This window comes from Myotis davidii, unplaced genomic scaffold (genome assembly GCF_000327345.1).
Source record: "Myotis davidii unplaced genomic scaffold, ASM32734v1 scaffold107, whole genome shotgun sequence".
Taxonomy (NCBI): domain Eukaryota; kingdom Metazoa; phylum Chordata; class Mammalia; order Chiroptera; family Vespertilionidae; genus Myotis; species Myotis davidii.
In genome coordinates this window covers 4,912,517-4,927,769 of record NW_006383012.1, presented here as the reverse complement: position 1 = coordinate 4,927,769, position 15,253 = coordinate 4,912,517, and the positions used below count along the sequence as shown (strand labels likewise).

The following is a 15,253-nucleotide window of genomic DNA, read 5'->3' as shown; positions in this document are numbered from 1 at the left end:
TCTGTTGGTGTTGCTCAAGCAGCTGTGCTGGTGTTTTCATTGCAGGAACTGGCTTTACAGTTGATGCCTTTCAGTATGGAGTGGTGGAAGGTTGCACAGCCTACTTTCTCACCCACTTTCATTCTGATCATTATGCTGGATTGTCTAAAAACTTCACATTCCCAGTTTATTGTAGTGAGGTAAGTTTTAGTGTTCTAAGTTACAAATTTGTAGAATGCAGTGAATTTCTAAACAATTTGGTTAAAAGGGAATGATTAAATTTGTAAGATCTCATTCTACTAGACAACATGTGACAAAGCAGACTCCACATTGAGATTCTAAAATCCAGTGCGCTATCAATAGTAATAAACACTTTTTATTTGGACATAATCAATAAACTACTTCACAATGTATTAAAAAAAAATCTAAGTTTCATTAGTAAACATTTATTGAGTAAAAGATAAATTAAGGACAAGGACCTAACTTCAGTGTACTTATAGCCTTAAGGGACACTTTCACAAATAATACCAGGATGGGATCAGTATTGTAACAGAAAAGTGAACTGAGTGCCCAGAAGTATGGAGAAAGGAGTGTTTTATTCACTCTGTCCCAGGCTACGGGTAGAAAAGGTTCCATGATGAAAGAGCTAGCTTGAATGAATTATTGAAAGGTGAACATTTCATTGCCTGCTACTGAGGGCTTTGGCTGGAATTTGATTTAATCCTCACAACATTCTTGAGTTGTCCTCTTTTGATCAGTGAAATAACTGAGGCTTGCCGAGGTTGAGTGACATGCCCCAAGTCACAGAACAAGTAATAGCAGAGCCAGAATTTGAAGGCAGGTCTGTTCGATTCCAGAACCAGTCAGAAGAGAGGATTGCAGGTTGAGAGTGGATTTGGTTATAAAAAGGCAGACACCTGAGAAATAGACCCATTCCAGGCACTTCAGGTATTTCAGAATGGCTAAACACAAGATAGGGAATGATGGGAGATAAAACCGCAGAAAGGGGCAGGGGCCAGATCATGAGGGGTTTTGTATGTCATGCCAGGGATGGACTTTTCACAGGTGAGACAGAGCCAGTGACACTATGTAAGCAGACCTGTGACACATTCATCGTAGGAAGTTCTTAGGTGACAGTACTTTGGCAGAGCTGTGACACAGCCATCTTCTGGCATTCTGGAGGGTTTACATTGGATGTAAGTGGGAGAACAGGCGATTATTAAGATGCTTGGGTTCTAAATTAGATATGAAATAAAATACTTTAATATTTTACTGGAGCAGCAGTAAGCACATTCTGTTTTGCAGATAACTGGCAATTTGTTGAAGAGCAAGCTTCATGTGGAAGAACAGTATATCCATCCATTACCAATGGACACTGAATGTATGGTGAATGGCATCAAAGTTGTTTTGCTTGATGCCAATCAGTAAGTATTAAAAGTTACCTTAATAATAGCCTATTTTTAAAAAAAATTCAAAAGGAAGATGCTTTGGCATTGTTACTTAAGAATTTTTTTATTGGAACTAAAAGGCTTGATATTTCTTAAAACTTAAGTTAAACATATTTCTCCTTTTAAAACAAATGATGTACCCAATTACAGAATCAGAGAGTAAATGTAGAGATCCTCTAAATGTTATCTAACCCACTTTTCATCCAGTTTAAATTACCGTGCTCGACATATGACTCCTTATTTCAAATATGTTAACATGTTGCTGCTGTTCTTTAAGAGAGAATCTTTTCGCCCAGCCAGTGTGGCTCAGTGGTTGAGTATCAACCCATGAACCAGGAAGTCAGGGTTTGAACCAGTCAGGGCACATACCCGGGTTTGGGGCTCAATCCCCAGTAGGGGGCATGCAGAAGGCAGCCAATTGACAATTCTTTCTCATCATTGATGTTTTTCTCACCCTCTTCCTCTCCCTCTCCCTTCCTCTCTCTGAAATAAATAAAAACATATTTTTAAAAAAGAGAGATAACCTTTGGCATTTTAAAAAATACCACATATAAATTAACAGCTTGTACTCCATTCAGCTATTAGAAGGATTTTTTTTTCTCCCTTTAAGTAATTTTTCAGGCTTTTGATACTAAAGAATGAAGTTTTTTGGGGGGAAATGGTTTCCCTCTCTCTTTAAAATCACTACTAACATTGGGAAAAAGCAGCTATTGACTCGTCTTCTTTCTACTTTTCATAGAGTGTTAGCCTCATGTGCCTTAGCGATCATGGATGCTTAGAGAATTAAAATTAAGACTAAATCTAGCTCTCCTAAAGTTGGGGCCAGTGCTCTTTCTTCAGGTTGTCTTTAAGTTTTTGTCTGCTTCCTCTGCTGCTGATGCTTTCTTTTAATCACTAATTATAACAACTCAAGTTCTAATATTTTTTAGTCAAGCTTATTGAGGTGTAACAACGTACATAAGTACAATGGATCTATTTTAAGCGTTTGCTGCCTGTGTTGAGACGATTTCTTTGAAATGTTTGTGTTCAGCTGCCCAGGTGCTGTCATGATCCTTTTCTTCCTTCCGAATGGTAACGTCGTGTTACACACCGGAGACTTCCGAGCGGATCCCACCATGGAACGTTCTCTGCTTATGCGCCTGAAAGTCCACACGCTCTACTTAGATACCACGTAAGCGAAGCTTTGCTTGTGTGCTTCCTTTTCCCACAGACAGCATTTGCCATGGAGATTGTGAATAATTTGAGCATTTGCTTAGGTGATCAAAACTATGGCATTTTATTTAGGACTATTTATCAGAGGGATGCTGTTTAAGGACAAATTTGGGATTACGTGTCATAACTGACTACAGCTCAATTATTTTTTATAATTTTCTTTTGAAAATACGGTGTATGTGAGACTCCTACTACTGAAACAGGAAGAATAATTGGGGGCAAGCGTTAGGAAAACACCATTTTAGGCTATCCTTTCAAAGTATCTGTAACTACAAAGTATAACTGTGAAGAGAAAATTGAGACCAAAGTCCGATTCTGTTTCTGAGTATTTAGAATTTGTGCGTTTGTTATATTCCTGTTATGCTGTATATATTCCTGTATCCCTGAGAAGAGAAGACAACCATATGAATATTAACTGTTTAATTTAAAACTACTTCATGTTTTATTTCATTTTAATAATAATTATTTTCTACTGTAGCAGAATTCTTTAGTCCAAAGATAATCCCTATCTGTAGATTTTCTTGGCTAGTGATGGGGTTAAAAAAAAGATATTGAGGTTTAATTTTAGAGCTAAAAAAGCTGGCTGGCTAGAAATAATCTTGAAGGGAAAAAGGCAATTTCTTTATTTGAAGGTGATAAAAGAAACATAATGAAAAAAGCATACTGAAAATGCCTAATCCCATCATAAATTATCAATAGCTGGTAACAAATATTATACCCACAGGCAGTGAGATGACCTGCAGTGGTGTTAATATATGATACTGCTGCTGTATGTAATTTTGCTGCAGCTTATTTTCTTTTAAAAAAAAAAGCATCCAATTTAATGCCATGGCTTTCTTGTTGCTCTTATTTTATAAGTACCACATTTCCATATTACAGATACTGCAGCCCAGAATACTGCTTTCCATCTCAGCAGGAGGTTATCCAGTTCGCCATCAACACTGCCTTTGAGGCTGTAACTCTAAACCCACGCACTCTCGTTGTCTGTGGCACTTATTCTATTGGAAAAGAGAAAGTCTTCCTAGGTGGGTGTCAGCTGTATCTAGTTTACATTAATATATTATAAAGACCAGCTTCTTTTTTCAGAAAGCCCTTTCGGTCTCTTCTAGTGCTTGAAATTTATTTCCTGAAATGGTTCAGTATTACCTTTGAAGCTGAAGGAAAATTGGACAAGAGTCTGATTCATTTAAACTTTGAAAGCCTTAACTTAACGGAAACATTTGCTGTGTGGTTCTGGTAGCCTTTACAGCTACAAAGTGTTTACAGAGCAAATGCCCATGCTCCATTGGTATTTTAAGACACTTTAAAGATGTCTAGTATAAAGTTGTGTCACTGCACGCCTTGATGCTAAACCATCAGTTAATTACCTTAGAGAATAGTTGTAATTTTTGTTCCTAAATGATTTCTGGGTATGTCATTGTAGTTCATCTAAAGAGTACTGAATTGTTTTTGCGAAGTACTTTCCATTTCTTCTTACCAATCGTCACATAAGGTCAAGCATTAAGATATGAAGTGATGAAGCCAGGGTCTTAGTTCTTCCAAACTTGGTTTCTTCCCTTCTTCTACCCCTTTCTATACATATTTTGCAGTTTTTAAATACTAGATTTTTAAAAATAAATTCTTTGGTTTTCTCACAATTTATTCCACACAATTAACAAAAAAATTATTCAGCCTTTTTGAGATATTATGGCCAAAGCATGAATGTTTTGAATTTATTTTTATTTGGTAAATTCTTATTTTAAAATTTGACTAAGTTGTAATATTTTTTACATAAACTGTAATTTTTCTATCTTTAATCTTTTTCTTTGCCTATAGCCATTGCTGATGTTATAGGTTCAAAAGTGGGCATGTCCCGAGAGAAATATAAAACCTTACAGTGCCTCAATATACCAGAAATTAATTCCCTCATCACTACAGACATGTGCAATACACTAGTTCACCTTCTTCCAATGATGCAAATTAATTTTAAGGTAAGTATCCAAGAGATAAGTGTTTTAGGCTGAACTAGAAAAGATAATCTGGTAACTATAAACTAGAATTCCACTTACCTGCATTTAATGTAGTGGGATTCCATTACAATGAAATCATCACCTATAGTAAGTTTGCCCAGAAAATCTTTTAAGGGGAATTTAAGATGTTTTTCATTTTGTGTGTGTGTGTAGCTCTATACTGTAATTCACATATGCACCAGGAGTGTAGGGACTAGAGGACTGGCATAAGGGAAGAAACATATGCAGAAAAGTATACAGCTATCTGGTCATTCAGATCTTCTGTTCATAAGATCACGTTCCAGTTCCTCCTGGGTGAGTGGTGAAATGAATGGAGAATTCTAAGGAGGTCTTACTTTTTTTTCCAGGCCTATCCTGTGTTAATATCAAGCCTTTATAACATTGATATATGTTGAAAATTTACTGGAGAGGATTAAATAGTGGAAGTGCAACATAAGAGGAAGTCTGAGCTATAAGTTAAGATACATAAGATATGACCTCACTGTGACTTGGGGGTCTTGTCAGATTTATTCATATACTAAGACATTTTTCCATTTGGTAACATTTTGACACTAGCAATGGAATTCATCAAAGCTGTGTATTAAAAATGATTCAGAACATAATATAATACAAAAAGATGTATTTTCCTTTTTCTCTGTACTGTTCATGAAATAACTCTTATGGAGCTTTTTGAACTAACTTGGGATTACTGTATCTGTCTTATAAATAGTAACACTTGTATTTTGTAAAGAAAATGAACACTTTAGGTCTATTACTTGAGTAAGGAAATTCTAACTGGTATAACTATTCCTCTGTTCATAAGATTAAGGTAAAATGTATATGGCCTGTTTTCATGAGTATATAATTAATAAGAAATGTTAGGGGTAACGATGTCAGAGTTTTGTCCATTGGAAACATTTTAAATTTGGGAGGCATCCAATTTGTGTGGAGGCTAATGAGATGGTGCTTAATTATAAAATGAACAGATATCTTGGAGAGGGTATAGTATTTTTAAATTATTTTACAGCTTTCTTTTCTACTTTGTTCCATTTGAACAAATTATCCATTTAGGAGGACGGTGGGGGTGGAGGAATTGGAGTATTATGAAAAAGAAAGGACAAGAGTTTTTATAAGTGCCATATGCGGCAGAGAGGTCTTATAAGGAAGAATGGCAATTAGAACACCTTTGGTGACCTGTATAAGAACTGTTGTAGTGAAGTGATATTGGAGGAAGCCAGATGGCTAAAGACCAAGGAGTGAATGAGAAAGTGTACAAATGACCAAATGAATGAGAAGATACACATATGGCCAATAAGCACATGAAAAGAGACTCAGCATTGTTAGCCATCAGGCAGCTGCAAATCAAAGCCACAGTAGCTACCACTTCACATTCACTAGAACAGCTCTAATAAAAAAGACACGCAATGCCAATTGTTGGTGAGGATTTAGAGAAATTAGAAATCGCATTCATTACTGGTGAGATTTTAAAATGGTGCAGCTGCTATGGGAAACAGTTTGATAATTTCTTAAAAAGTTAAATGTAAGAAACATAATTTCTTAAAAAGTTAAACACATCACCAAGCAATTCCAGTCTTAGGGATGTGCCCAAGAAAGTTGAAAACATGTCCACACACAAAAACTTCTAAGTATATGAGTATTCATAATGGCATTATTCATAATAGCCAAAATATATAAACAACTCAAATGTCCAACAAAGACCAATGAATAAACAAAATGTGATGTAGCCACAAAATAGGACTATTAATCAGCTATAGCCCTAGCTATAGGCCAACAAAGACCAATGAATAAACAAAATGTGATATAGCCACAAAATAGGACTATTGTTCGGCTATAGCCCTAGCTATAGACTCAGGGGATAGAGCATCATCCTGTGGACCAAAAAGTCCTGGGTTCGATTCCAGTCAAGGACAGATGCCTGGGTTGCAAGCTTGATCCCCAGTAGGGGGCGTGCAGGAGGCAGCCAATGAATTATTCTCTCTCATCATTGATGTTTCTCTCTCCCTCTCCCTTCCTCTCTGAAATCAATAAAAATATATTTTTAAAAAAGTAATGAAGTACTTAATATGCTACAGTATGACTTAGCCTTGCGAACATTACACTACATGAAAGAAGCAGACAAAAAAGGCTACATTTCTTTTTTTTAATCCTTACCTGAGGATGTTTTTCCATTGATTTTTAGGGAGAGTGAAAGAGGGAGGGAAAGACAGAGAGAAACATTGATGTGAGAGAAACATATCGATTGGTTGCCTCCTACACAAGCCCCAGCCAGGGCTTAGGCTGGGGGGGAGCCTGCAACCAATGTATGTTCCCTTGACCGGAATCGAACCCAGGACCCTTTGGTCCATAGGCGATGATCTATCCACTGAACCTAACCAGCTAGGGCCAAAAGGCTATATGGCTATATTTTGTGTGACTTCATTTATATGGAATGTCCAGAACAGATAAATCTGTAGAGATAGCAGGTAGATTAGTAGTTGTCAGGGCTTGAAGAAGAGGGAATGAGGAATGGATGTTTCTTTTTGGGATGACACAAATGTTCTGGATTTAGATAGTGGTCACGGTCATACAACTTCTTGAATATGCTAAAAACCACTGAACTGTAGTAGGACTTAGGTGATTTTTGGGGGGTAACTATCTGAATTATAGTTTTTAATATAATTATGTTTATATATATATATAATCATGTTTAATATATAAACATAAGTAATTATATGTTTAAATATAATTACTTATGTTTAAAACTGTCCCATCTTAACTTTTTTCAGACTGTACTTCAGCATGCTTAACTTGATATAAGGTGAAAATATATTTTTTCAGTTTTTTATTTATTTTGGAGGCAAGGCACTAGATTGGCGATTTTCAACCTTTTCAACTCATGGCACCCATAAACTAATTACTAAAGTTCTGCAGCATACCAAAAAAACATGTTTTTTGCCGATCTGACAATAAAACACAGGTAGAATTTTGATTCATTCACACCGGATGGCTATGGGGTTGACTGTTGTCATTTTTTATTTGACAGTCTCAGGAAAAAGAGGTTAATGCCCTTGACTAAATAGTTCAGGTATTGCATGTTTTAAAAATTCTTGTGGCACACCAGTTGAAAATCGCTGCACTAGGTTGTGGCAAGCTAAAATTTACCAAGTGAAAGCTTCCTGTGACCTGTGCCATGTAACACCTTTCATCATTGTTTCAGTGCACACAACCCATGTTCCTTGACCATTCGATCCATATCCTATTTTTATTTTACAGGGTTTACAGAGTCATTTGAAGAAGTATGATGGGAGATATGAACAGATTTTGGCTTTTCGACCTACAGGATGGACACATTCTAATAAGTTAACGAGTATGGCAGATGTCGTGCCCCAGACCCAAGGAAACATTTCAATATATGGTATACTTATTAAATGTTCTCACTTTTAATATTTGCAATTCCATGTTTTAGAATTAAAGATGCAAGAAAAACAGGCATGGCGATCTTTAACGATTCAGGGGTTTCACATTCCTCTGTGAACTCTAACCCGTATCTCTAATACATTATAAGCTGATGTGAAGGAGTATGACCATAGTAGGTAGACATTGACTGACTCAGATCATGTTTGCGAGATCAGTGATATCTAGGGGGAAGTTTGGAACTACTTGAAATGGGGAGGGGGCACGGATGTGTGCTGCAAGCTTAGATGGCGCTGTGATGCTGGGAACGGGAAGACAGTGGGTAGATGCCCTACTTTACACAGAACATAACCCTTCCTCCCTGTTTCTATGGGACTTGATCTTCAGGGAAGAAGATGAAGGGAATTTTTAAAATTTAATTTGTTTTCTTTTCGATTATTTTTTGTGTGTGCAAAGCTTGGGGACTGGAATCTGCTTTCTTACTCTGGAAACCAAATGTCTCCTGCTTGTTCTTCAAATTTTACTCATTCTTCTAGGATTTCTCTTGAAATTCATAGCTGAGCAGAGTGCTTACGGAGAAGAATTATTTAAAAAGAAACCATAATTATAAATAAGAATCTATGGAAATGCATATTATTACCAACATAGGAAAGTAATAGAACTTTTTAATGTTCAAAGTTTTTGTATCATTTTAATGTTTTCATCTTTATTTTTCCTAAAAGGTACATTTTATTATCAGAAATAAAGCACCAGGGAGTTTTTGACAAAAACACTCTGGATCCTTTTATTTCCCTTTTACTATTTTGGGCTTGGATTTTTTTATTATTATTTATTTGATTTTTAGTAGGCAATCTTTTCTTTTGTGTTCTAGGAATTCCTTATAGTGAACACAGCAGTTACCTAGAAATGAAACGTTTTGTTCAGTGGCTCAAGCCCCAGAAAATCATACCTACCGTGAATGTTGGCTCCTGGAAATCTAGGCACACAATGGAGGAATATTTTAAAGAATGGAAATTGGAAGCTGGATATTGATGTTACCTCGAAGGACTCTGAATTAGTTAAGTAACTTAGGTGTAGCTTGTGAGTAGTTAAATCTTTAGTGATATGAAATACATTTTATGTGAAAAACCTCGCAAAGGTCACGCATGTGGCTTATTTTCTTATTTACATTTGAATAACTTGGTGCTGAGTGCCTCTCACCCTCAGTGATCACCGAGGCTGGGCTCCCTGATTCCCTGGATCCTTGCCCCTCCCAAGGGGCAGTTATGCTCTCCATCCAGCCTTCACGGAGGAAATAAAGGCCGAGTCTGGGACCACAAAGAGTCATTATAATGGATAATTAGATTGAAAACATTATATATAAGTAATTATTTGTCTTTAAATTTATTTAATATGGGCCATATTTTATGAGATAAAACTTTTATATGATATGTATACTGAAATAAAAAATTAATCTTAAATTTGCTATCTAGTGTCTTGGTTTTTAGGATTTATAACTGTGCCTTTCATGCAATTTTATAAAGTTTCAATTAAAAAATTCAGCATTTTACTCTGAGGAAGATGTTTCAAAGAGCTTAGATAATCACCCAATAAAGGATGCAGGAATGATGTTTATCTCAAGATAGCAGATAACTAAAAATTTAAGATTGCAGTGTATTTTTAAGTAAGATTATATAATTTATTTATGAATCTTGATCTCTCCAACACAGATTCAATAACTGATCCAAAATGGAAATTTTAGACCAACGCATGTGAAAAATGTATTTATGGGGTTTAAATATGATAATGGTCAGCATAATGAATATATGCATGTGTGTATATGTGTATTCTTCATCACCCCTAGCAGTGAAATTAGTTTTGGGAGTTCTTACTAAATGTTTTCATGGAAAAGTATTTTCAGTATTGATTTCAGTTATCAGAGGGGTAGTATTCTCCATGAACTTTATTTTCATAAGCTTTGACTTTATAGAGGTAAGGGTTATAGGGATCACATTTAGGGGAGGAAAAGCTTTTAGGGGCACAGTGGTAATCAATCCAGTTTAACTATGTTCTCAGTTTATTTCAATTAAACATTTGAAATAGTTTAACTAGTTCTGGCTTGGCACCATAAACTCTTTATAAGTAATTAATTAAGAGTCATAATTTAAAAAAACTAAAGATTTTACAAATTTGACATTTTTAACAGAGGAAATAGATGGTCAGATCATGTGGGGTCACTTTTTGTTTATTATTTGAGTAATAGGGTATTTTTTCTTGAATTATCATTTTTCATTGGTTAAAAGGTTTTTAATGATTTTGAATGTTTTACTTTGATAATCCAGGCATGTTATTTAAGAGCAGCCACAGCCTTTACAAAAACATCTTTCTACACAAACAGCACCATTTATGGTGGCTTGGAATGATTTTGTTTTTCTGCTATTGGCTGAAGAATGTACAAAACCTCATTTAGGGACCATTCCAAATAGTTTTATAAGTAAGTCACAATCACAGCCAAACTTTTCGAGGCTCTGCTGAGTGCTGTATATGAAATTTTTAGTTCCAGTACCTAACACTTTGGTAGATAAAAAGTTTCCATTTTAAAGTGAAATGGAAGAAGAAGAAATCTACATTAATTAATCCAAAATAAATGGATGATAGCTCGTGAGCATCCTAAACGTGTATAGAAGGAGAAGGAGAATTAAACCAACATAGGTGAAAATGTTTTACCATATATATATATTTGGAACTTCTCAGAAAGCTTTTTTACCATCTTATCTGACATTGAACATTGAATTACCAGATGCAGGGAAAAGAGGCAGACTTCAAGTTCTCATTACTTTGAAGTAATAGGAAAATATTTTCCACTTGATGTCAATGTCTTTTAAATATATTTATTGATGTTTTGGTTTTCAGAATAATTAATTGAAATTAATGTCTTGTTCAGTGATTGAGTTATATTCCTGTGAACCAAATACTTTCAGAATTTCCTTATTTGGTCCCGAATAACCATCAACAGCTAGACTAAGGAACTAAGAGTAGAATCATCTTCAAGTACTAATCCCCAAAATGATCTGTCTTAAAAGAGTATTGATAGTGACTTGTAACTTTTCTGGTGGACTTATGTTCATTCAATTTGTTTGGTATTGATCTTAGAAAATTTCCCATAAAGAAGTTGATTGAGCCCGGCCAGTGTGGCTCAGTGGTTGAATGACAACCCAGGAACCAAGAGATTACCAGTTCAATTCCCAGTCAGGGTACATGCCCGGGTTGCAGGCTTGATCCCCAGTGGGGCATGCCAGAAGCAGTCTGTCAATGATTCTCGCTCACATTGATGTTTCTATCCCTCTCCCTCTCTGAAATTAATAAACACATTTTTTTTAAAAAAATTGACTTCCTAAATTTTCTTATGTGTTTTCTTTAAATGAAAAGCCTTATTCCAGAAGAACCATTGACAATAAAAATATATTGAAACTGCGTAGTTGATCATTTTGGTACATTAAAATGTCTGTTACTTAACGTCCATTTCAGCGTAGGAACAATTTAAAGAATAAACTTATTTTTTTAGTCAAGCTATCACTTTAGTTTGTCACTAAAATCCATCAATGAACATTGGAATCCTGCCTTCAGGAAATTACATTCTATCCATCCACATTACTTACTGATTATCTAAACACACTATTTGCTTTGTTCTAAATATAATAAACTTGTTTTTCAAGGAAAAAAGATGTTCCATAAAGTCCAGTTACATTATCTGTATAAGCCCTTTTGTTATTTCAAAATGGAAAGCAAGAGCTTAAGATCATAAAGTGGTATCAGAGCAGCGCTTTAATACTATTGGGTGATGGTATTAAGCTGCTTTTTAAAGTTTCTCTGAAAGAACTATTTTGGACTTTGTTGTGGCTCTGAGCTCTGCTTGTGTGTCACATGGGATAAGCAGATAAAAAATTGTAAGTGAACTAAAAGCAACGGTATCTGGAACGGGAATAAATGCCACATACCCTTGTTTTTTTTGCTAAATGTTGTTTTTTTAATTAGTGTCTTTTATCCATGAAGAGGGTGCCAAAATCTGTTTTATTTTTTTAACAGTTTGATTGAGATAATTCACATACCATATAACTCACCCATTTAAATAGTGTTGTGCAACCATCACCATAATCCATTTTAGATTAATTTTATTCAAAAAAAGAAATGCTACACCCATTAGGATCTTGGGTCTAGATTTGCTAGAAATAGTGGTGTTTAATAATGACAAGCCTACAGTTTTAGTCCAATGAGAATTATGAGTTAGTAACAAGGTAAATTTAAAATACATAGCAGTAAACCAGGTTATATGCAGTGTAGGTAAGAGACTGTACTGCCTTGGCTTGCAGGAGGAAGCTAAATGATCTTTATAAGTCAGAAAGGAAAATGAGATAGGAAGGTTTTGAATATTGGGGTGGGTAACACCAGCTGACCTTGAATAATGTCATTTATGAAAATGGCCCACAATGGTGATGTGAATATATAAATGTAACTCTATCCAGTTTTTAAACTTTAAAATTGCAGCTTGCTATTTGAGATCTTGATAGTGAAATAAATAACTTACTGGGTTCCGTTTGGCCCTAAATCCTATAATTATGTACTTCCTGGGTACCATCAAATTTTTTAAAAGTACATAATGAAAACAGTGCTTTAAACAGCTTCGCTGTTCACATGTCATGAGAATAGATGATCAGCCAAGAAACTTATCTATTTGTTTCAAAGCTGTTAACTTTTATATAAGAATTCTATACTTATTCTAGGTTGTGTCCTAGTAATTTATTCATATGTATTAAAATTTTAAACACATGTCTGACAAACAGGTGATATAAGTCAAGAGTCATTAGAAGGTCAGAATGAGCTTCTTTTTATCACCATTGGAAATCCCTGGCCTAGAGGAAACAGATGGATTTGGTTACATTATCTTGCTCTGCCAAATAAACAGTTGAGGAAAATGTTAAATATCCTTTTGCTATGTGTCTATGCCTCGGGTAGGAACGGTGCTTGATGTTAACCGTGCTAGTCTCTTCAACTGCTTTATACTTAATGACAGAAACTTGAGCCTGGCCAGCATGGCTCAGTGGTTGAGCATCGACCTATGAACCAGGAGGTTACGGTTCAATTCTGGGTCAGGGCACATACCTGGGTTGCAAGCTCAATCCCCAGCGGGGGCTGCAGAAGGCAGCCGATCAATGACTCTCATGATTGATGTTTCTATCTCTCCCTCTCCCTCTCTGAAATCAATAAAAAGATATTAAAGATAGAAGCTTGAAAACTTTTAAAATACATAATATGAAAATTATTTGATTTCTTATTGGGTGACTTAGTTTATTCTTTCAGGAAACATTTACTGGGTGTAATTGTGTGTAAGACGCTGTGCTGGGCAGGGGAAGGGGCTTGGGTTCCTTAGGGAAATCTTCAGAGACCAGGTGTTATTGAACTAAAGGGTTCCATTGGCCTGCATGCTTCAAAGCCCAATCATACGCAAACAGTAATTTGCAGCCAAGAAAGGGTTTATTATTTGAGAAAATGGCACCAAAGCCTGGAGTCACAGGTAAGCTAGTGCACAAAGGCCTGGCCCCCCGATGGTTTCCAGGGGATGTGGTATACAGGGAGAAAATCATGAATCATGGTGGCTGAAGGAATTGGGGTCACGGGCTCTACTGATGAGTCAGGGCCCGGGTAGGAGCCACTGAAGTATGTTAAGCAGAGCTGGTGTGCTAAGACCAGTTTTAGGCAGATTCCTCTCCCTGTACTGTGGAAATCATTTGAAAGGCAAGCATAGAATCAGAGAAAAGAGTTGAGAAGCAATGGAAGCAATCATGGCAAGAAACGATGGTACCCCAAGTAGGTAAGTGACAACCCCAAACGATGGCACCCCAAGTAGGGGTTAGAGAGCAGGAGGCTTCTAAAGGGCAGTGTTGGCAGGATCGGTGAGAGTGAGGACATGTCCATGAGCATCAGCTCCAGCAGGGCCAGGACCACTTAGACCTCATTTACCATTCCATCCAGGGGCCTGCCTAGCACAGTTTCTGGTACATGTTGACACTCAGTAAATATTCATGATCTAAAGAAAAGAGAAGAACCAAGAATGAGGCTTGGAAGTCTGACCAAGTTACCTGAGGAATGATGAGTTGTGTCTGAGCAGTAGCACAGGGGTGAGGGGAAACCCATGAGTAGCTTGGACTGGTTGGGTGGTAGATACCTGGTACTCATTCACATGAAGTCACTCAGTGAACAGTTGGATCTCCTGGGCTGCAAAATCTTGGCTAGAATAGGTTTGAGTGTCACCAGTATAAAGATGGTACCTTGAGTCAGAGGGAGAATAATATTTCCTTAGAATATATTCATAGGTGAGAGGAGATAATAGGACAGAGCCTCTCAGCATCTCCCAAATTAAAGGTCAGAGGTCATGTAGTTTAGTAAGTAGAAACGGCCAGAGAGAAAAGGGGAAAGCAGGTGTCACACAAGACAGCAGAGAGGAATGTTGCCAATAGAGCATGAAGATCAGTTCTGGAAAATGCCTGTGTATTTAGAGCAATGAGATTGTTGGTGACAATCTTCTGGGGAGTTTTAGAATACACAGGGAAATTAGAGATTGTGAATCATTTTATTGTGTCAAGGAGACTGATGGAGTGAGCTACCGTCCTTTCCTCCTTCTTAGTCCTCCCCTTTAATTTTAATGCATCCCTGAACTTGCACCCACTGCTAAATTGTCACCTTCTTATCAAAGTTCCAATGACTAGTTGGCAGTGGGAAGGTTTTTCCACTTGGTCACATTTGTAATCAGTGCACTGCCAGTGAGCTGACAGGGACCTGTTTGTGCGCATTCAAAATGTGGCTCCTGTGAAAACGGTCCTCCCAGTACTTGGCTTTCCCTGCTTTATGATCACATCCACAGTTCCTGTGTGTCTTGTTTGTCTTCCCTAAAATAAAGATACACACACACACAGATCTAGAAAAGGATAATAAATTTTATAACTAAGAATTATGCTGCTGTCATATTCCTGGTGATTGATTGACATTTGGATTGTGTATGTTTCCACATTTTCTTGGCTAAGGATAGTGTCAGCCTTGCTTATTTTCTGAATACAGCTCCCCACCTCCTTTCTTCCCTCGAGCCATCAATTCTCTTTTTATTACAGCTCCATAATATTTATTACTTTTTCTCTATCATCAACCAGCCCTGTTTCGTGCTTCTACTTAAACAGCATG

At 36.5% G+C, this 15,253-nt stretch overlaps 1 protein-coding gene across 2 annotated transcripts in view; it reads left to right on the top strand.

Annotated features, from left to right (window-relative positions):
- DCLRE1A (DNA cross-link repair 1A) overlaps positions 1-9,506 on the top strand; it is a 16,166-nt gene extending 6,660 nt beyond the window's left edge. For both annotated transcript variants that reach the window (XM_006778734.2, XM_006778735.2), the window contains exons 4-10: positions 46-179; positions 1,285-1,403; positions 2,458-2,598; positions 3,519-3,664; positions 4,455-4,609; positions 7,901-8,042; positions 8,913-9,506. In XM_006778734.2, the coding sequence (XP_006778797.1) occupies positions 46-179; positions 1,285-1,403; positions 2,458-2,598; positions 3,519-3,664; positions 4,455-4,609; positions 7,901-8,042; positions 8,913-9,073 (998 nt within the window). In that variant the 3' untranslated portion in view covers positions 9,074-9,506. The remainder of the gene's footprint in view (positions 1-45; positions 180-1,284; positions 1,404-2,457; positions 2,599-3,518; positions 3,665-4,454; positions 4,610-7,900; positions 8,043-8,912) is intronic.
- The last annotated feature ends 5,747 nt before the right edge of the window (positions 9,507-15,253 follow it).